Source organism: Mauremys mutica, chromosome 6, assembly GCF_020497125.1.
Source record: "Mauremys mutica isolate MM-2020 ecotype Southern chromosome 6, ASM2049712v1, whole genome shotgun sequence".
Classification (NCBI taxonomy): domain Eukaryota; kingdom Metazoa; phylum Chordata; order Testudines; family Geoemydidae; genus Mauremys; species Mauremys mutica.
Window position 1 is genome coordinate 78,873,011 of NC_059077.1, and position 22,980 is coordinate 78,895,990.

The 22,980-nt window shown below is 39.3% G+C and overlaps 1 protein-coding gene across 4 annotated transcripts in view; it reads left to right on the forward strand.

Moving 5' to 3' along the window:
• CDC42SE2 (CDC42 small effector 2) overlaps window positions 1–22,980 on the forward strand; it is a 116,792-nt gene that overhangs the window by 66,615 nt on the left and 27,197 nt on the right. For 3 of the 4 annotated variants that reach the window (XM_045022311.1, XM_045022314.1, XM_045022312.1), the window contains exon 2: window positions 9,061–9,402. In XM_045022311.1, the coding sequence (XP_044878246.1) occupies window positions 9,349–9,402 (54 nt within the window). In that variant the 5' untranslated portion in view covers window positions 9,061–9,348. Of the gene's footprint in view, window positions 1–2,067; window positions 2,088–9,060; window positions 9,403–22,980 lie in introns of those variants that run through there. The other variant, XM_045022313.1, reaches the window with a different exon arrangement.

The window sequence follows — 22,980 nt, forward strand, 5'->3', positions numbered from 1 at the left end:
CTGTCTGGTAGTAAAGTTTAAAGTTGGGGAATCTAAAAGCACCTGTTTCGACAAGGAGCTGTAATCTTTGTAAGGAGATTCTGTGTTTGTTACCAACAACCCCCGTTGTGAGAGAAGATCTAACACCCCATGCCTCCCAACACACACACACAGAGTCTTTAGAATTTCAAATAAATTTTAACTTTTATTTCAATAAAATGAGGAAGACTTGTGTTCTGGTGAAATGTGGGAGGACCTTGTTTTAAAAAATAAGTATTTGAGCTGCAGAGTGTGGCATGTTGTTGTGGGGTGAGTATAGGGCTCCTTCCTGGCATAGAATAACAGAATGAAATGTTTCAGAATTCTTCAGAGCTAAGGGTATTCCAGGTACCCCAAGGACAAAAATAGCATTAATGAGATCTGATGAATTCTTAGATTTTCATAAAATCAATATGGGACATTTCTGTGAGGCTGCTGCCTCTTAATTTATACAGTGGATTTTGAATATAAAGCCCTGTAAAGATTTTGAAGATGTCCAGGGAGCACCTCATTGAAGACCATGAACACATTGAAAGAAGAAATGTTGTTAATGTTCTGAGCTGGTCTGGTAGTATTCTCTTGCATTCAGACTTCCAGATGGAGGAACTATGTTCCTAGAATTTACTTCTAGGTTTTGCTCAGACTCTTGCACCATATAATGTCAGTAGTGGTCTAAGCAAAAAAATGTATGTATTTTTATAAGAGAGTTGTTATTGCAAGTAGTGCTATATGTGCTGAGTGCTGTACAGCTATGTAGGAAGACAGTCCAGCCCTGAAAAGCTTGACTGAAAAGACAAAGTGTGAGAGGTAGGGACTCGGAGTACAAGTAGAGTGGCTAGGGCAGTAACTGGCACATGGCTTATTACTTCCATTCTTTAATATATTAACTGTCTCCAGAGGTCCGTCTGTCTAGCTATTGTTAGGTGGTCCTCTTCTTTCTTCTCTCCTCCTCTCCAACTTCTCCTTGTGTGTTCCTTCTTGCTATCTGTCCTTGATACAATCATGCCCTCCTTCCTATGTCTCATTTCCTCTTCTCCTTCGGAGACCATGAGTTGAGTGAGAGAGTTACCACAAGAGAGGATTAACCCCCCCGAAGCAACTGTCCAATCAGGAGAGTCATGAAAGTGTTTAGAGTGATTTAAAGCATCTCAAGATACTAACGGGGTCTACAGGGAGAAGGGTATTGAGGCATCATCTCCTGCCCCCTCCAGAGAGTCTCTGGTCAGCTGGAGGAGGTGTTCTTCTGGTCTAGTGTCTAAATTTGTAGGGCATTGGGGTTGAACTTCATTGTCTCCTCTGCCCCTTTTGTTGCCCACCTTCAGCCCTGATTTTGTATACTTGGAAACTATGTGGGAAAATGGTAAATTTTAATTTTGCTTTTGCAATAAGGTTGCAGTAGACAATGAGCTGTGATAAAAGTATGAATATAATCTTACACACAACTGACTAGATTAGAGCTGATTGACAGTTAATGGCTTGTGGGGAATACTAATGTGGGGTGGTTGGGAGAGACTTTAAATGACCTACCAGTGTAGCAGAGCATGTCTTTTACTTTTTGATATTTACATATCAAAAGCAGCAAATGTTTGATTTAAGCAGATTGGTAAGGCACCCCCAGTTGGAAGACTTCACAGCTTCCTTGCTGGGTAGTCCTCATTGCAGTTATCAAACAACTTTGACTTCCAAACTCAGCAGCACCCAGATGGGATGGATAGTGTAGACATAAGAGCACAAATATTTAAAATGGAGCTTCCTTTCCAATGACTGTATCTCTGTGCAACCTGAGCATGAATTTAATTGTTAACAAATTCATGTCCCACAAATGACTTAAATATAAAATAATATTGTTGACAACTTTGTAGATATATAATATGTAAATATTCTTTTTTAATAACAATGTGGGTCTTGGTAACAGGGGAGGCTAGTTAAATTCAGATGTGATATTAGCACCTGCAATAATTTTTCTTCCTGTGGTTTACTGCGCTTTGTATCTGCTGCTAGCAATCATCAAATAGTCCGGTTACCACACTTCCTGTTTGAAGCTTCAGCAAAGAAAATACAGCCAGAGGGTAAGGAAGATTGACCTATGAAGGGAGCCTATTAAAGTGTTTTAAAGTGAGGAGGCAATTCTTACACTGTAATTACAGAACAACTTGCTTTCTTCGAACCCTCCCCTCCCACTGTTAGCCTATACTGTATTCCTATTCAGGTCAATTAAGATTAACACTGATTAGCCCTCTTTCTGTAAGGAGTCCTGGAGAGCCTGAAAAGAGAACTTTTTTTCTTTTTAAATTTCTTTCTCAAGGTTTATCAAAGTTCAGTAAAGTTGTTAATATGGTTTTAATAAATTAAACCTCTGCTCATACTTCTAATTGCCACACCTTGCTCTACCCACTAATTGCCCATGACATTTTATTTCTGCATTTTAAATTTAAGATTGCAATGTAACAATTCTGAGTAGTAGTTTCACTTTTGCATTTGATTAGCCATAGAACTCACTTTGAAACAGTGAAAATCTCCTTAGTACTTCAATTTGTGAAAGACAAAATAGATCTGTGTATCTTGGTATCCTCATCCCTTAATACTGTTTCATTAAATTCGCCACAAACGGCAAAATAAACTTAAGTATGATACTTTTAATCATGATTGAGAGACAGTTTGTGTGACACTGTTTTATATGTTCTCTTTAATCCTCAATTGTATTCTGCAACTAAACTGTAGCAAAAGATGTTACTAGGCTATAGTAATGAAGTGTATGGTGTTCCCTTAGTAAGGCTCTTGTTAAGTTGGTAGTGGGGGCAGGATGAGGATATAGTCTGTCTCATTGGGAGCTGCATTACCCAGCTGCTCAATTAGAACAGCACTGGGAAATTATGTAAGAACAAAAATTTAGTTTTTTTTTTTTTTAAGCATTCATCTTGAACTGCATGCTTCAGTCTTGTTTAAGAGGATAACCTAGTGGGGCCCCAGTAATCTGGGCGGTCTAGACAGACAAATGCAGCACTATATGTAATGTGGTTTGCTACTCACACAATACCGCATTAAGGGCTTGATGCTGTGGAAGGGCAGAGCACTACGTGTGAGGTGCTGACTGTCTAAATCCCCATTAAGCATGTGACATTTAGGGTGCTCGGCACCTCACAGGATCAGGCCTAGGTACTTTTACATGAGATCATGATTATACAATTACCTGATTGGTAGCTGTAAGGATAATCAGTACCCTTCATATTTAAACCAATAATTAACAAAAAGAACAACTTACTCTCCTTGTTTAAATTAGTTCTTAAACAGAGTTCCAAAGGACATTAAGAGAACTCTGAGGAGTATATCATTATTGCTAGCCAGAATATTGATGTCTCTTTTGCCACCTGCTTAATTGCATTTTTTCCATTTTACACAGCAGCTTTGTGCCTCTCCCTACATAATAACCAAACCGCAGTAAAAGTCTTTTTTTTTTTTTTTACAGGGCAGCACATATAAAATTCCAGCTTTTTGACAAATAGCTATCACTTTTATTTTCTTTCTTTATTTTCTGGTAACCTAATTTAAAAAATTAGATAATTAAAATGCCACAACATTCAGTTGTTTCCAGGCGTAGAAATTATTTCTAAAGGCAAAAGAAAGGAAAAATTCTCCTCACATGGAGGGGAAGCAAACAAAAAGGCTTCTTGGCACTGTTATATAGAACTATAAAGACTTAGGTGAATTTAGCATGTATAATATAGGAGCTATTGTGTGTGCTTAAGTTTACTTGTTCTAAGACTAAATATTTGAGAAGTGCTATAAAAGAATGATGCTGTTTGTAGGCTCATTGTAGTGTAACTTACACTTTGAGGTTCAGTTGTTTGGTGGGTTTTATTTGCAGACAAAAATAAAAGTTTCAAATAGCATACATGACCAAAATCCTATTTATTAACAGTGGGGGAGGGGGAAGGATTTTTCACAAGCTTTGCAACCCAGAACAGAATTTCAGATGAACACAAGCATGTCCAAGCTTTGTGGATTGTTCCCAGGGCTTCAACTGACCACAGCTCTTCAAACTGCAAAGACCTGGAAGAGCATTCTGGGTATTAGCATGCAAATAAGACTATGAGCTGCGGAATAATTTCCCTATGTGTGTGAGTTTAGATTTAACCAGGGTTTGAAAATTGAACCACTGTAACAACAGGAACTTAATATATTCAGTTCTGGACCTGTGCCAAAAAAGCTCTGTTAGACTGAGGGACTAGTGACACTCTATGGCCTGATACTTCATGAGCTTCCAGGGATACAGATGAATGTGTTATACCATTGCTAGGGAAACCCAACAATACAGTTCCACAGGGTATTTATTTCTAGCTCTTGTAGGTAATGATATATCAGGCCTTGTAATATTGTCACTGATTATCAGCTAGCTTTTCCCATTTCAGTTCTAACAGAGTCTTAGTTGTTAGTATCACCTGAATTGCAAGAGCTAGAAACCAATGCCTTGCTTCACCTCTGAGCAACTTGGAATCCCAGCTTCTAAACACTATACAGCATTAAGCTTTAATTGTAGATGTTTGCTAAACGAGCTAAACGAGTCAGAAGTTGCACATCTAACATAAATTAACCATATTCTCGTTGCAAAACCTAAGTTTTGTGGAAGTGTTGGATATGAAGAATTCTAGAAAATAAGTGGGATGCCTCCTGGGATTAGAGTTATGAGAACCAATTGAAGGTGGAATTTTCAAAATTTCTCTGTGCTGGCCTAATTCTGTTCACATTGAAGTGAATGGGAGTTTTACTGTTGACTCCAAGGGGAGCAGAGTTAGGTTCATGCGGTGAACTTTTGAAAATACCAGTCTAAAAGATCTAAGTGTGCCCTGAGTGTACTTGGAGTTGACTTTTTAAAAACTTCTCCATTGAAGTGCCTTGTCTTTTGGTATTTTTAAAATTTTAATCCAGTGAAATTTTACTGTCATTATATTATACAGCCTAAGTACTTGAGTCATTCTGTTAATTCTTCCATTTGCATCAGTGTATGAAATAATGCTAGAACAAATATTTCTTCAGATCAGCAACAATGACAATTCTGGGGAATGCATAAAGACACCCCAACCCCTCCCTTCCCGCCCCCATTGCACCCCATTTCCCCCAAGTCCATGCCCCTGCCCTGCCTTTTCTCCGCCCCCTCCCCTGAGCACGCAGTGTCCCTGCTCCTCCCCCTCCCTCCCGGAAAGTCCTAAGCACTGCCAAGCAGCTGTTAAGCGGGAAGTGGTGGGAGGGAGAGGAGCAGGGACATGGTGCTCGGGAGGGGAGAAGGAGGGGGGAGCTTGGCTGCTGGTGGGTGCAGAGCATCTGCTAATTTTTCCCCATGGGTGCTCCAGCCCAGGGCTGCCCAGAGGATTCAGGAAGCCTGGGGCAAAGCAATTTCGGGGGCCCCTTCCATAAAAAAAAAGTTGCAGTACTATAGAATACTATATTCTCATGGGGACCCCTGGGGGGCCCGGAGCCTGGGGCAAATTGTCCCACTTGTCGTCCCTACCCCCCCCCCCCCCGGGCAGCCCTGCTCCAGCCATAATGCAGTTTAGGATAGAGTTCTACTTAAAATTTGTCTTTTAATAAGTCATACATATGCTGAAATGGCTCCTCACCCAACTACCATATTCCATATAAACAGACTGAAATACTACATATTTGGGGGGGGAAATGGGTAGTTAAGCATCTTGATGTTTGTATATACAAAGGGGGGTGTCAGAGGGGACAGGGAGAGCATGGGGGCCCTGGGTTGGGGTGGGGCAGGGAGGAGTCACATAGGAGGTCACGTCCCCCCCCTCCTTGTGTCCCTCCCATGAGTGCAGTACCACCAAGAAATTATTTCTATTTGCACTACTGCTTATTACTAGAGTTTCTGTTCCTTAGGCCTGGTCTACACTAGGAGTTTATGTCGAATTTAGCAGCGTTAATTCGACTTAACCGTGCACCCGTCCACACCAGGAAGCTAATTAGTTCGACCTAGAGGGCTCTTTAGTTCGAATTCTGTACTCCTCCCCGATGAGGGGAGTAGCGCCAAATTCGACATGGCTATGTTGAATTAGGCTAGGTGTGGACGGAAATCGACCTTAGTAGCTCCGGGAGCTATCCCACAGTGCACCACTCTGTTGACGCTCTGGACAGCAGTCCGAGCTTGGATGTTCTGACCAGCCACACAGGAAATGCCCAGGGAAAATTTGACACGCTCCGGCGCCTTGTGGATGTTCTGCAGGACCGCAGGCAGGAGGACAGAGCCCCCCTGCACTGTATCTGCAACCGCCCTCCCCCGCCACAAAGTCCCAAACTCCCCTCACCCAAAGTAACAAGAAGGAGGGGCGACAGGGGCCGTGAAAACTGTCACTGCACCCCTGCAGAGTGCACAAATACAAGAAGGCTCTCATTCCCTAAATGTTGAGAAGTCCTTCCCTTCCTGGCTCACCGAAGCCCCAATCCCAGTTTCATTCCCTAACTGTGTAGTTGATTATTAAAAGTAGTTTGCTGTTAATTACTATTTCCATCAAGTTTTTCTACAGAAGATTCTGTGAAGGGGGAAGGGGGTTGTTAATTGCATAGGACAGTCACCTTTACCAGGGTACAGACACGGGGGCAGGATCAACAGCAGGTCACACACACAGTGCAGTCAGTAGGCACCCTGGTCGGTCTGGGAGGTGTTTTCCATGTTCTGTGTGGGTGGGGGGTACGTGACTTTGTGGCATGGGAGGGCGGTTACAGAACTTATGCAGCGGTCCTTGTCCCGGACCACAGAGCCACGCAGCAGGGGAATCTGTAACCGTCCTCCCCCGCCACAAGGTCACATAGCCCCCGCACACAGAGTCCCGAAATGGAGGGATGGCAGGCTCCGTTGAAACAACCAGTCCGGCACTGCAGACCGCTCTAGGAGCAGGAGCCTATCATTCCTCGAGTGTAGAAGCGGTGTTAACATCACTGCACACCCTACCCACCACAGTCTGCGTCCCTGTTTCAACCCTTTAACGTGAATTCATTAATAAAGAAAACGTTGTTAATTAACAATGTTCCATTAACTTTATTTTTAAACGTGTGTTGGAAGGGGGGAAACGTGGTGAACGGGGTATGTAACCGCAGAAGAAAGTCAACAGTAACTGAAGCAGGGGCAGGTTCAGCTTCTCTGTAAAGAAACTGAACAGTCACAGGTTACCCTGCTCCCTGAGGAACCTAGCTTTCAAAGCCTCCCGGATGCACAGCGCTTCCCGCTGGGCTCTTCTAATTGCATGGCTGTCTGGCTGAGCGTAATCAGCAGCCAGGCGATTTGCCTCAACCTCCCATCCCGCCATAAAGGTCTCCCCCTTGCTCTCACAGAGATTGTGGAGCACACAGCAAGCTGCAATAACAATGGGGATATTGGTTTCGCTGAGATCTGAGCGAGTTAGTAAGCTCCTCCATCTCCCCTTGAGACGTCCGAAAGCATGTTGAATGATGACAGTTACCCAAGACCACCCTCGACACATTTTTCCCCCCAGCATGCATTGTGGGGAAATCCCAGAATTCAAATGGGCAGCGGGGACTGCGGGAACTGTGGGATAGCTTCCCACAATGCACTGCTTCCAATGTCGACGCTTGCCCCGTTAGTGTGGACTCACAAAGTCGAATTAGTGTCCTTAGTGTGGACACACACATTTGACTTTGTAAGGTCGATTCCACAAATTCGAATTAAGTTAAATCGAACTAATCTGGTAGTGTAGACATACCCTTAGAATGACATTCCTGTACATGAACACAAATATCTAATTACCTTTGTCGGAGACAAATTTCATGACATCTAAGTTTCTTGCAAAACTGGAATGCATAAATTTAGACTGTCAGTTCATCAGGATAGAATCTCTTTCTTTCTTTGTACTGTGTCTAGCCCAATGAGTCCCAAACTTATTTGAGACCCCTAGGTAATGCAGTAGTTTAAATAGTAATGTACAGCAGTTTGTGTATTGGATGTCCATAAATGGATTAAACCATTTATATAGTTAGTATTTACATTTTAAAAAAATAATTGTGTAACTTTATAATTTTGTAATAATTTTCCATTTCTTTACAAAATAAAGATAAGACAGATTGTGCATGGAATGACCACAGTAAAATCACCAGGGAATTACTTGGGGGGCAGGGGATGGAGACTTCAGGTTAAAGGTTAAACAACAACAACAAAAAAATCTAATCTATAATTTAGCAAAAGAATGGCAGGAATTTAATGTGTCAGTTGTTCCACACTAGGAGTTTGTGTTTTAAGAAGACAGTCCCACATTTCACATGTATTTTCCCATTATGAATGGAACTATATATGGAGCGTCAGGATAGAGGGGAGGGAAAGAAAAGTATTTGTGTTGACAGAATTTGTGCCTTATCAGCTTCAGTTTATTGGTAATGTCTTTTTCAGAATTAGAAAAAGGTGACTTGGATAGCAAGGTCCCCATCTGCATTACAAAAACAAACTCAGGGCAACCAGTTACAACATCATTAAAATTTGCACTACAGGACCTTAACTGGTTGTAACTGGGCCTAATCTGAGTGAGCTTGGAGCAAATCATTGCTTTTATTGAATATTGCTTTTATTTTATTTTTTTTAAAGAGAGTGGGAGGAGATGTCAACAGGTAGATTTCCCTCTGAGGTTTTGTCCTTTTCTCCTTTGACTCTGATCAGAACTTTGTTTGTTTGTTTGTTTGTTTGTTTGAGGGGTTTGAAAGGGAGAATGGGCAGCCAAAAGAAAAAGGATGGCTAGTGTAACATTCTCCGAGCTAGGGTACTATTCTTAAATGTAGATTCTGGTTACATTATCTGTAACTTTATTACAAGAAGTCATGGAATCCTTGTATTACTTGAGACTCTGCCTTACACAATTTTTAGTGGTGTCTCTATAGAAACAAAAATATGATTGAAATAAGTGTGTATCTTTTGGGTCCATATATGATTCATGGTTTAAATATTTGTTAGGACCTATCGGGTATATATTCTGAAATCTCTCAGCTTAAAAAGACCTATTTTCTTTCTTGCTGACGTAGCACACTTTTCTCTTTCAGGTAATTGCCTTTAAAATAAGGACCAAGAGACCATTTATACGTGCTTCTTTGGTGCTTGGACTAACACGTTCGGAGAGAAGACTCTTTTACCTCTTTGTCACAAACTTAATTATCCCACGACTTAACTGCCATTGGGAAAAGCTCACAACAGAAGAAAAACCTTTTCCACTTTCGGTCCATTACACAGTAGTTGAGCTAAGGAACTTTCTACGTGGAGGCTGCATAGCAGAGATTTGGAATTTTGCTGCTTGCTCTCATCCTCTGTGTTCACACTTCAGACTGTAAACAATGAGTGAATTCTGGTTGTGTTTCAACTGCTGTATTGCAGAACAGCCTCAGCCTGTAAGTATGAATCTCTGCATTGTTTCTGTATATAATCAAGTATATTGTTTTTCTTTTATTTGTGCTATTGACTAAGCTCAGTGAAAATGAAAAAATCATCTAGCATATCTGTTTAGCTGTGCTGTAGGAATAATCATATCGATTTCAGGCTGACATGGATATTTTGATTTGCAAAGATACTAAGGAAGATGGGGATAGAGAGAGCAATACAACAAATAGCCCTAATGTAGGTCCCAAAAATGGATGAAAAATTGGAAATATAAAAATCCAACTTCAGCTTGTATTGTTGCTATTTTAGGCTAAGTAGAAGATGGGGTTGGGTGAGGTTGAGGGAAGAGAATATTTATATTTAGAAATCAAGTGTGAATTCCAATCCTGACCCCATTGAAATCAACGGCAAAACTCCCATTTTTTTGCCATTGACTTCAGTTGTAAGGTTAGGATTTCACCCAGTGTTTAGTTGTCACTCTTTAGGATTTTTTGAGGAAATCTCGAGAGAATGTGTATTACAATCAGTTAACTTGATTTGCACCACAATCATTTGAGTTTTGCTGGAAGGAGGAATAGATGTGATAATAGCTCAGTAAAGCATGAAGGAATACAATACAGAAGCACTTCAAAGCAGCATACCCGGAAGACAAAATAAACTATCTAATACTATTAATCAGGAAAAGACAGGGTACACAGATGTATCACACAAATTCATTAAATGCTGGAACAGTACAGAAGTGATTTTTTTTTTCATATTGAGACTCAAGAAATAAATTTAGGACCTCTGCTACCAGATACTGGATCCAATACTGTTGTGCTTCTGGGAGAAAGCCTACCTATCATGCAGGTAAAGTAGGCCAGGAATTTGATTAGCAGTTCTGGAGATGTCTTCACAACTACACCTAGGAAGATCAATCCTGTTGAGCAGTGCAGCCAAATCAGTCCAAGTAGTGGGGTACAGAAAGGAGAGTTCTTTATTCCAGCCAATATGTGGGAGATAGTACAGTGAACATGGGAGAGTATGTTTGAATTAGAAGTAATAATAGAATCACAAAGTGGTGCAGCTCACAGCAACACAGAGAATTTGGTTTTGTATTGACTTAAGGAAAGTCAAAGCCACTGAAAAGCTTTTCTGAGACTGTCAGGAATTGCAAAAAGATTGAAAGCAAAAAGAATCCTGAAGTAGTAATGGAAGTATCAGTAAACCTAACAGTTTAAACCTCCTTGGTGCACAGTATAAATGTAACTTGCTGTCATTTTTAATGAAACAGAGTTGAGGGAGGAATTCGTACTCAGATACCAACATGGGGAGTTAAAATTCCTCTAATGTGGAATGAATACCTTGCAATCTTTCAAGACTTGCTCTGTCAGTATCCTAATGACTTACATAGTTTGAAGACAAAATGTTTTAATAGGATTAATGTGAGTTGTTATGGCATTCAGGAATTAAGAGAATTAATACACCCTTAGGCTATAGAGCACAATTCCATGTAGTTTGCAGACTCTTAGCATTTTTTTAATTCTATAAATAACAGTAGAAACCAAAATATGTTCCACTTGTTTTTAGAAGCTGTAGATAGCTGCTTTTCTAAACCCTGATTATAATTTTATGCTACAATAAAGTTATTGCATGGGAGTACAAAATGAAATGTGTTACAGGTAATATAATACATTAGTACTACAGTTCTTAATCCCCAATAAAGTGTGGAGGTTATAGTTCAAAGCCGATTAGGGGCTGCAAACCTTCACCCACTCCTGTCTCTGATGTGGATTTGCTCAGTAACTTGCGCTCCTTCTTCCTCCCTCTCACCCCCAAGATACAAGCAGCACCGTGTAAAGCATTTCACTTGTTCCTGAAGTGCTGCATTTCAAGAGTTGTAGGACTTGGCTGGCACACGTGTACAATAAGCGTTGTTGCAAAGGATTTTGCGTGTGACTGAGAAGTAGTTTGTGTGACTGAATGTGAGCTGATAGTAATGTTGTAGTTAGTAATAAACCTAGAACTCTTAGATTCCATTTCTGTCTGTGTTCCTCTTCTGTGTAACTGGGACTGAAATTTCAAGCTGCAGAATGTAAGTAAATTATTAACATTATACAAAAAAAATTATCAAATCTAAATCAATCCCTTTTCCATTCTGGACAGGTAGATACAATGACTTCTCTAAACTTCTTAAAAATTATTTCTTCAGAAACTGGGAATGATTCTCAGTGCACATAAAACTACTTTGTCTCACTAGAGCCCAACACACATTAAGAGCCTGAATAGGTCACCCTTACTCATGGCTGAGTAGTAACTCATTCTGCAAGCAGTCCTTGTGGAATCAATGGAAGTACTTGCAGAGTGAGGGTACTGTTCAATGTAAGGATGGCAGAACTAGGCCCCAGGATGTGCTGCTCCTGCAGCAGAGCCTCCTGTGGGATGGGTTTCAGCAACTGAGTCACTTCGTTGGCTTCAGTCTGTGCCTGCTGCTAGCTCCCATCACTCTCCATGCTGGGTTCTGGGGCCAGTGGGGGCACATCCCAGCTGAACAGCGCAGTGCCCAGAACTACTCCTAAAATGAGCACAATGTCAGCAAGTTGCCTGAGATGTGGTTCTGCTTCCTGATTTTCCTATACTCAGTCCTGAGATGCTTAATCAGATCTCTGCACTGGTCACCAGTCTGGTATATTTGAAGCGTTGCCAGCTTCTTGACTATTTGCTGGTATGCCTGGTCATTCCTGGTACTCTGACGGAAGTCCACTGTTCTGCTGGCCTCATACCAGAGGATCACCAAAATCTGGCTGTGCTCCAGTGACTGTGAAGCAGTGTGCTGCAAAGGCTTGTCATGTTAAGTCTCCATTGCAAACACAAGTTTTGCATTTCGGTGGTCAGAAGACAATGGAAGAGTTAGTGCTGATTCACTGAGCTGCTGCAGTACACCAAAGAGGGATGGTTTTCTTTTCATTGGCCTCGATTTGAGGATTCTTGGGATAGAGAGGACAAAGGTAGTTGGCCCATGAGATTGTGGGATACTTTTGTAGGACTCGAAGGGCCTCAGTTGGCAAGGGAATGGGAGGGGGGGCTGCATCTTCACTGCAAAGCAATAGGGCTTGAATCCTGGTTTGGATCCTCAGTACCCACAGGGTTCTACAACTCTAGGGCCAAGCCTGAGTCTGAGAGATTTGTGTTTAGATAGAAGATGGGTTTGGGCTCAAGCCTTAGTCAGAGCCTGCGCTTATGTTGCAGTGTAGATATACCCTTAGTGATCAACTCACTGTGAAGTTCCCATGTACCATGAGACAGCTGGAATACATCAGTTGCACTGCCCTCAACCATCGTATCGAATGTAGTGCTAAATTCTAATCTAATATGTATAACTCTGAGTTAGCACAGTAGCGTTTTTGTATTTTGAATTATGTTGTAATGCACATGCTATTCGGTGGTGGTTAAAATTTTGGTTCTTAGAAATTGACTATGGGTAGGTGAACAAGTTCCCTTGGCTTCTGAATTGCAGTGATCTAACATGCAAGAGATTTTTCTGGCCATGTGCCCTATTGTTGGTATATTTACACGTTAAGACTATTGCTGATTAAGTACTCTGGCTTCAGACTTATTGTAAAATAATATTTTGATAGATTTGGAGTAATGCATTTCATGTTTATTTGATTATTTTATAAAATAGTAAAATTATAGAAGACTGATCTTTGTATATTAAAATGAATCAGTTGCTTGCTGACTGAACCCTCTGCCCATGAGAATAAATGAATTGCAGAAGATTTTTCATGTATCCTGTGTATTAATGTGTAATGCAGTTGCACATTTATACATCTAATTATACCAGCAGCATCTAGTACAAGGACTCTGAGTAATAAATCAAAGCCTCAAAAAAGATAAATTGCTTACGATGTATCCAGCTTCAGGCAGCACCTTATCAGTCTAATCCAAAAGATTTCATGCTGCAGTTACTGTTCAGCCTGCATAATATTTTTTAAAAGAATCATGCAAATGAACAAATATGGAATATGCTAGATTTAGCATAAAAGATATCCGCATTTAATGATTTGTTCCTTTCAAAGTAGGAAATATGTAAGCATTGCCCCCATTACTCAGGCTAAGCCACAACTTTCATGTCCTTTTCCCAGTCTTGTCTCTATTTTATGTCTTCTACTGTGCCAGCCACCACACCTTGAAACCATTCCCTAACCTGATTCACTGTTCCTTCAAGTCCATCACTAAAACATGTTTCTTCCAAAAGGCTTGTAGAGATTAATCTTCTCACAGAGAAGCTATTGACAAAAATTGATCTGAAATAAAAATTGTGGAAGCAAAATAGACACATACTTTATTCAGTTATGTTGCTTATATTCCATTCCATGCTTGGAATGTATCATGTCTCTTAAATATGAAGTCCTTTCATCATGAATTCTGTGGCTTCCTTCTTTGTCTGTAAAACATCTAGGAAATTTTGGATGCCACATAAATATTAACAGCATAGTTTTTGAGATTTTTAGCTCCATCAGGGAAAGATACAAAAGGTATAGAAAGTGTGTCCATGTGTTCTCCAGCATATCTAGGCTTGCCCTTTCAGTGATGAGTTTTCCTCTGCCCTCCAGCTCCAGGAGGCAGGGTGAGTCTGCTGTTCATAAGAAAGTTTGACTCCCACTTCTGGGAAAATCCCAGTTTATTCTTCCAGCCTGCTTCAACAGGTGGTCTCCAGGCTTCCTCCTGTCCGGGACTACAGAGCATTAAAAAAACCTTTAAATTAGGGCTGTCAATTAATCACAGTTAATCCACATGATTAACTCAAAAAAAGTGAATTGTGATTAAAAAAATAATCACACTGTTAAACAATAGAATACCAATTGAAATGTATTAAATATTTTTGATGTTTTTCTACGTTTTCAATATTGATTTCAGTTACAACACAGAATAAAGTGCACAGTACTCACTTTATATTATTATTTTTATTACAAATATATGCACTGTAAAAATGATAAACGAAATAGTATTTTTCAGTTCACTTCATACAAGTACTGAAGTGCAATCTCTATCATGAAAGTGCAACTTACAAATGCAGATTTTTTTTTTTGGTTACATAACTGCACTCAAAACCAAAACAGTGTAAAACTTTAGAGCCTACTTCTTATTCTGCCAATCACTAAGACAAACAAGTTTGTTTACATCAGGGGTTCTCAAACTGGGGGTCAGGACCCCTCAGGGGGTCGCAAAGGTATTACATGGGGGGTCATGAACTGTCAGCCTCCAACCCAAACCCTGCTTTGCCTTCAGCATTTATAATGGTGTTAAATATATAAAAAAGTGTTTTTAATGTATAAGGGGGGTCATGCTCAGAGGCTTGCTATGTGAAAGGGGTCACCAGTACAAAAGTCTGAGAACCCCTGGTTTACATTGACGGGAGGTACTGCTGCCTGCTTCTTATTTACAGTGTCACCTGAAAGTGAGAACAGGAGTTTGCATGGCACTTTTGTAGCTGTCATTGCAAGGTATTTACGTGCCAGATATGCTAAACATTCATATGCCCCTTCATGCTTCTACCACCATTCCAGAGGACATGCTTCCATGCTGATGATTCTCATTAAAAAAAAATGCATCAATTAAATTTGTGACTGTACTCTTTGGATAGAGAATTGTATTTCTCCTGCTCTGTTTTACCCATATTCTGTATATATTTCATATTATAGCAGTCTCGGATGATGACCCAGCACGTTTGTTTTAAGAACACTTTCACAGCAGATTTGACAAAGAAGGTGAGATTTCTAAAGATAGCTACAGCATTTGATCAAAAGTTTAAGAATCTGAACTGCCCAAAATCTGAGAGGGACAAGGTGTGGAGAACGCTTTCAGAAGTCTTAAAAGAGCAACACTCTGATGCGGAAACTACAGAACCCAAACCACCAAAAAAGAAAATCAACATCCTGCTGGTGGCATCTGACTCAGATGATGGAAATGAACATGCATTGGTCTGCACTGCTTTGGAGTGTTATCAAGCAGAACCCATCATCAGCATGGAAGCATGTCCTCTGGAATGGTGGTTGAACCATGAAAGGACATATGAATCTTTAGCGCATCTGGCACATAAATATCTTGCAATGCCAGCTACAACAGTGCCATGTGAATGCCCGTTTTCACTTTCATGTGACATTGTAAACAAGAAGAGGGCAGCATTATCTCCTGCAAATTGTAACCAACCTTGTTTGTCTGAGTGATTGGCTGATCAAGAAGTAGGACTGAGTGGACTTGTAGGCTCTAAAGTTTTACATTGTTTTATTTTTGAATGCAGTTTTTTGTACATAATCTACATTTCTAAATTCAACTTTTATAACAAAGAGATTGCACTACAGTACTTGTATGATGTGAATTGAAAAATAATTTTTTTACAGTGCAAATATTTGTAATCTAAAATAAATATAAACTGAGGACTGTAGACTTTGTATTCTGTGTTGTAATTTAAATTAATATATTAAAAAATGTAGCAAACATCCAAAAATATTTAAAATAAATGGTATTCTATTGTTGTTTAAACAATAATTAATTAATCGTGTTTCATTTTTTTTAACCCGACAGCCCTACTTTAAATAATTCATTTTGCCTGAAAAACTTTCATTTTAGGCCTTCTACCACTTTTTAGATTTTTCAGGGTGCCTAGCACCAAAAAATGCTCTATTCTCCATCCTTTTCTCCCTACTTTTGGGCCCCAAGATGGCAGTAAAGCCCTGTGAAGTGAAGAGGAAAGCCAAAAGATGCAAAGTACACATGTATTCTATCTTCTTTAGAGACAATTTTAACTTTGTAGCAAAATCTTTATATAGAACAAGAAATAGACCTGCCTTTATCTAATCTTTTTAACATCACCCGTCTATAATTCTGCTTCATTCTGTAGTATACTCCAGAACATTATATTAACAATATTGTGAATTGCAGAAAAAAAATGCTAGAGCCCCTTTAAAGCCCTGCCACTGCTAGCTCTTTAGAAGTCTAACTGAAGTAGAACCTTCAGCTTATAACCCATCTCTTTCTGTCCATGATCGATATTAAATGGATACACTGTACTGCAGGCTAGATAAAAATTGATATTTTTTAAATTAAAAAAAATCAGATTTTATTATTTAAATGAAATAGTTTTCTTTTTTAAAATAAACACATTTAACTAAGTTTGAAATTGACAACTTATGTTAGATTATATAAATTTAGACTTGATCATTTAAATAAAAAATATGCTAATCATTACACGTTTGCTGCTGAGTTTTAAAGAAAGTCAGACCACTGAACTGGTGGAAATCACTGGCTAAGCACCTGGAACCAAATTTTTTAAAAGTGCTAAACCAGCTTTTGATAGCAGTAGCCTATTTTGCAGGTGCAGAGAGCATATTTTCTTCATTTTGGGTTATTAAATTAATTAAGTTCAATGAATAGGTCATTCAGAGTTAAGAAACAAAGTTGGGATTTGGAAGAGGAAAACAAATTTTCTTGCTTTTTCAATCTATGAATTAAAAAAAAAGTGTGAAAGGATGAGATCTACTGGTTCTAAAATATTGAAAGGCAATTCAGTTCACTAGCTACAGATAATGTACTTTGCTATTTAAACCAGTTTTAAATGTAAAACATTTTTTATAAACTTTTTGATGAACTTCTTTCTTATATATTCAACACACTTAAGCTTGCTTTATTTAACGAATAACATTTAAAAATGCTGTTTGTGCTTTTTTTTAATTTGAATTTCCATTGAAAGAGCATGACACAAATCACAAGTAAAAAGTTAATCATGTAGTAAATAAATGCATCACTCACCATTTTCTAAAATCAGAATGGAAAAATTAAGACTGAATAAATATTAAGCTGTAAAAATGCATTTATAAAGTGTATAGTTATAATTATGCACCTGGTTAGCAAAAAAGAAGCATCATATCTAGTGTAAAGGCTGTATATATTTGCAAATCAACATGTTTTAATGATTACCAACTAATGAGAATCAACCTTTCTTTAGGAAAATAATTTAAAAGTACAGATTCAAAACAAGATTAAAATCAATGAGATAAATTAAGGTTTCCTGCTTGCTAATTTAAATAATGATTAAAATAAGTGATTTAAATCAATCTGATCCAATTGCTAGTGTACTGGGTAAACAGCGCTACACAAAGTATGATAGAAACTATGATTATGGCCACCAGAAGGGACCCACTGCTGACAAACACTTTCAGCGGCTAGTTGTATTTCTAATGGAAGAGATTTCTGTGGTTAAGACTGAAAAATATTTTGTCATTTGTGGGTTTCTTCTCCCTATTTGGACAAAAAGCACCTATCCCTACAGCCTTGGGCACATAATTAACCTAATTAAGGCTGCAAGTTTGTCACGGAGGTCACGGATTCTGTGACTTTCCATGAGCTCCATGACTTCTGCAGCAGCCCGTGCGCCTGGTTCTGGGGCAGCTCATGCAGCTTCTGCACCAGGCGCACTGGCTGTTGCTCAGACAGTCTTAGGCCCCCTGGCCCCCCCACCCCCCAGCAGCAGAATTTGGGTGTGGGCAGGGGCAGGGGGTTGGAGCACAGGATGGGGTGAGGCAGGCTCTGGGCAGTGCTTACGTGGGGGAGCTTCCCGAGAGCAGTGACATCCACCTCACTCAGCTGCTACGCAGACGGCACTGCCCCTGAAGCTCCCATTGGCTGGACCGCCTAGCAGCTGAGCGAGGGGGATGTCACCATTTCCTGGGAGCCCCCCAGGTAAGCGCCGTCCAGAGGCCGCCTCTCCCTGTCCCGTGCCCCAATCCCCTGGCCCCTTCCACACCCAAACTGCTGCTTCTCGGGGAGGCGGGAGGGGAGGCATGGAACCAGGTAGAGAGCCTGCCGGTCCTGCCATCCCTCCCTCCCCCAAGTTTTAGTCACAGGTATTTTTAGTAAAAATTCATGGCCCGTGACCTGTCCATGACTTTTGTTTACTGCCCATGATCTGTCCATGACTTTTACTTAAAATACCCATGACTAAAACATAGCCTTAAACATAATTAATATATACAACGATACAATAGACTGAATTAGCAAAACCAGCATAAACCAACCCCAGCCCATATAGCAAATGAAAATAAAATTTTGATAGTTCAGGGTATTCTAAAACTAGTGAGCCAGATTCTGCACTCGCACTAGCATAAGCAAGTGCAAGTTCTTACCCACTGTGGCCAAAACACGAACATTCAGTGCCCTTTAATCATAGAAACTTTTTTGACCTACAATATAGTATAAATTTCAGTGTTGAAATATACAAGCTAGAGCCTTCAGCTGGCACAGTAACTCAGACATATTTAGCTTTTGTATAGGCCGTAGCGTAGAATTACTTATCAAGCCATCAATCTCAGATATTTCAGAGGTTTCTGTATTACATAGCTCATTAATGGCCTGTCAAATCAGTTTGATAAAGGCATCCTTTATTAGAAGGGACAGTTTGCCAGTTTATTGCAGGTTTCTACTGGTCCTGACTTTGTTTGACACTTCTACATATTGTATTAACAGTTAATAGGCTGCTTTATTTATTTGTTTAAATGACCTATCTTGTGTCTTACTATCTCTGGTGCAGTGTCAAAATATCAAGATAAATAATATTCTGCATATTTATGTAAATGCAGGGAAATCATTGGATATTTCTCTTGTGAATACCTGTTTGTGAATAAAATGGTTAACTCTGAAGACAATGGTACTAACATTATACATTTTTATTGGGTTATTAGTGAAATAGGTGTTAAAACCAGATATCATGAAAAAATGTGCAAAGATTATGCCCAGTCTTCTGTTGGAGGAATGAAATGTATGTATGTAAGTGTGTATGTGTGTGTAAATAATATCTAAAGTAATGTATAATTCTACAATTGCCAGCGCACTGAAAAAGGGTTTGGCAATTTTTTTGTTAAATTAATTTAAGGGCTTGCTAGGAGAAGATCAGGTTATTTGCCTAAAACTCTGTTTGAAAGAAAAGCTGATTTGAAGCTTCACTAATCAAGGCACCATTTAAAAAAGGATTCTCAAATGTTTTCTGATCTCTTGTAGTCAGTCATGGTCAGTAGTGCTCTGTCACTGAGAATGTATTTCCACAGCTAATGCCTAGTGTCGGTCACAAAGAGACGCAGTGGCCTGCAGAGAAGCTGAACTGGACCAGCAAGAGCTGTTAGCGCCGCATAGTATTTGGGGATGAAGTGAACCACATTTGAAACAAGTTTTGTATGAAAGCTCTATCTTAGTTTAAAATATTATATAGAATAAGCTCCAAATTTTGATTTTTTGCCTTAGTGTTTAACAGTAAAATATAGAAGGTTCCTCCTCTTTCCTTGGTGTCTCACAACCGCCTACCTTGCCAGTCTGGCTTTCATGTAAGAACGAGGATAGTTTAACAACCCCAAGATGTCAGTAAATGGACAGATAGACTGTGCAAAGAAATTAGAGCTGTTGCCATGTGGCTTAATTTTCCATACTAAAACCTTGTACTGTGTGTAACATAGTAAAGCTAATATCCTTTAACTGTTACTGTCCTTTGCCTTATATTTTTAGTGTCTAAATTCTGTGCTGGCTCTAAGATTTTTTTTTTTTTTAACAAACTGATGCTGATATAATTCTTTTCTTACTAAGAATGCTGTGCATATTTTGTGGATCTATTATGTCCTGTGTAAAAAGGTGCAGGTCCAATTTTTAGATTTAAGAGCCTAGATAGCCTTCGGTGCCTAAAACAAATATTTAAGGGCCTGTCCTTAGGTATCCAAGTTTGTCTTGATCAAGGACGGAAGTTTTTTTGTTTTATTCTCTCCCCCCCCCCCGCCCCAAACTTGTGAACCCTCAGTTCCCTTCTTGATTCCTACTCCCATATGCTGGACAGTATAACAATTGCATGAAATTCTAGTTCCTATTAAACTATTTTGTTATTGGTCAGCCCCCTGATTTTTAAGGCACTTCTCCAAAACTGGAGAATCTGATAGGCAGTCTTTTAAAATTATTTTCTCTTCCATCTCCCAGGCAACACTTTTTTTGTGTGCATGATTATACTAAAATACTAGCTTTGCTATTCTTGAGTCACCTGCTCTCACCACCTACGAGAGGAACAGCAGGGCTTAGTTTGTGCAGAAAGACTGTCATTGTGAACCACATGCTAGTACAGATTCAGAGAATTAAGTGGGTTTTTTTGTGTTTTTCAAACATATTCAGCTGTATCCGTAACTCTTCATTTACTTAAGTAAAATAAAAAAGATGATGTATGTACAGCAATTCCCTGATGCAAGGGGTCATTTCTCTGGGCTGTATTCACTCCGGATGCCGTAACTGATGGCATTACATATAGCCTATGCACAGAAGGAAAGAAGTCATCTGATGGCAGCTCTTACTGACTTCATAAAAAATTATTTCATTGTGGCTAGTCATAGAGCAAATTACTACTCAACATGAGTAAGAATGGGAAAGTCTAGCCCCAAAATAGGAAGAAACAATTCAGAGGAAATCTTAGCTTTTTAGGATTAATAAAGATAATTAATAAAGATGAGAAGTGAATAAGACTTTGTCCCTTTATTTAAAGTTTTAAGTTACTTTAGTTTTGGTGATATTGGAATTGTGAACATGTTTTTACAGTCCCTTTCGAACCTTAATTAATGCCTCAGAAAATGGTGTAAATTGATGACAAACTACCTTATGAGTATTCAGCAGATTTAGGCTATTTGTGAGTATTTTTAGCCCTGCTGCTGTGGTATGTATATAGGGTAACCAGATGTTCCGATTTTATAGGGACACCCAATATTCTGGACTTTGTCATATATAGGCGCCTATTTACCCCCCCATCCTGTCCCGATTTTTCACACTTGCTATCTGGTCACCCTATATGTATACTGAATTCCACAAACTTTTTTTAATGCAGTATTAACCACTCTCTGCAGCATTCTCTTGACCTGTGATGATTTGAGGCTGCTACTAGGGGTCTTAGTTCAGAAAGATTTTCAAAAGTTTTAATCCTTTTACAGGATCATAAAATAATAACAGGCCCATATTCAGAAATGTATTTTTGGTACTAGGCAATTCCCAGACTCCAGAAGCTCTTTAAATTATTCACGTTTATATACAGGGCTAAATTGTGGCTTTGCTACAAGGCCACGTATGGGGCAGCACATAGCTCTGTTGTCCCAGGAGCAAAGCAAGAAGCAGACTGGGCTTTAAAGTCACAATCTACCTCCTGATTTCCCCCTGTTTGGGGAGGGAGTTTAGTCATTGAGTTCAGTTAGGCCAGGATTTAACCCGAGAAGTCCTACAACAACCTTGTGAGGTAGGCCAGCATTATTATTCCCATTTTACAGATGGAAAAATTGAGGCAGGTTACTGTTATCTGACTTGACCAGCTTGTGGAACAGTGGCTCCCAATACTCTAGCGTAAAGAAAAGCAGAAACAGAAGTGGGTTGGGTGGCATTCAGGAAAAGTAATGGATAGAGGAAAAAAGGAATGGAAAGATTAGGGGAACATAAGACAGTAATGGTGTTAAGTGGTATCAAAGTTTGTACATTTGTTAGGCAGGAGGAATGGATCAACAGAATTTTAGAAATGTTCTTCATAAAACATCATATTTTGGAATTTTAAAGAGAAAAGAGGTAAATTGTAATTTTGAGTCTCTACCTGATTATGGATTTTGCATGCAACTCTCGTTTTTTTTACCTTGCGTTATCGGGTCATAAATACAAAGTTCAGTTTACTACATTGGAACCAAAGCAATGTGGCAATGTAATATATTGTATAAAGTTTTTGAAATTGTACTATGATCGCTTATAAATTTGAGTTGTTCTATATGACTGACAAAACTTCCCTGAGGGAAGATGGAATTCCCAAGCCAAATCTAAATGAAATGAGCACTTCTGTAAAATTAATTTCGACAAGTATATGTCATCTAGCCCTTTGTTTCGAACAAATCTTTTTTAAAATGTGTTGTACCCCACTTCTGCTGAACTAAAGCAATATGTCTGTTAAAATGATGATTGAATGATAAACCAATGTTACAGTGGGGCACTGAATACCTCTAGGCATATATCCTTAACAAATCTGATAAAATATCCTGCATACCTGGATTGCTTGTACTGTAATAGTATACTTTACATATGTACTGGATTGCTTATCTGTGGTAAAAGTTGGTCGTTGAAGTACTTGTAAAGGGGGGGATTGCCAACCAGAGAATATGCATGCTGATCTTTAGCACAACAGGTCATAGGGAGCTTAATTGGTCTCCTGTTCTCCAGGGAAAAATATTAAATGCCTACTTATTTAGCTGTACTGTGTAAAATGGGAGTCAAGCTTTGAGCAACATGAAATGTCAGTTAAATTTGTAATGTAAAGAAACAAGGCTTGAATAACACAGCAGCTAATTTTATTCACTGTAGCTTTCTGTCCTTGTAGAATAAGGAAATGGGATTGATATGGGGGGGTTGGTATGGAGAAGAAGGGGTGAGAGAGAGAGGTGCTTATCTTTATACATCTTCATCAGTTTTGATTACTGATATTAAAATCTATGTGAGCTTCATTTAATCCTTGATTATTCTGCTAATACCCAATTTTCAAATTGATATATCCAGAGTGGTTCAGATCT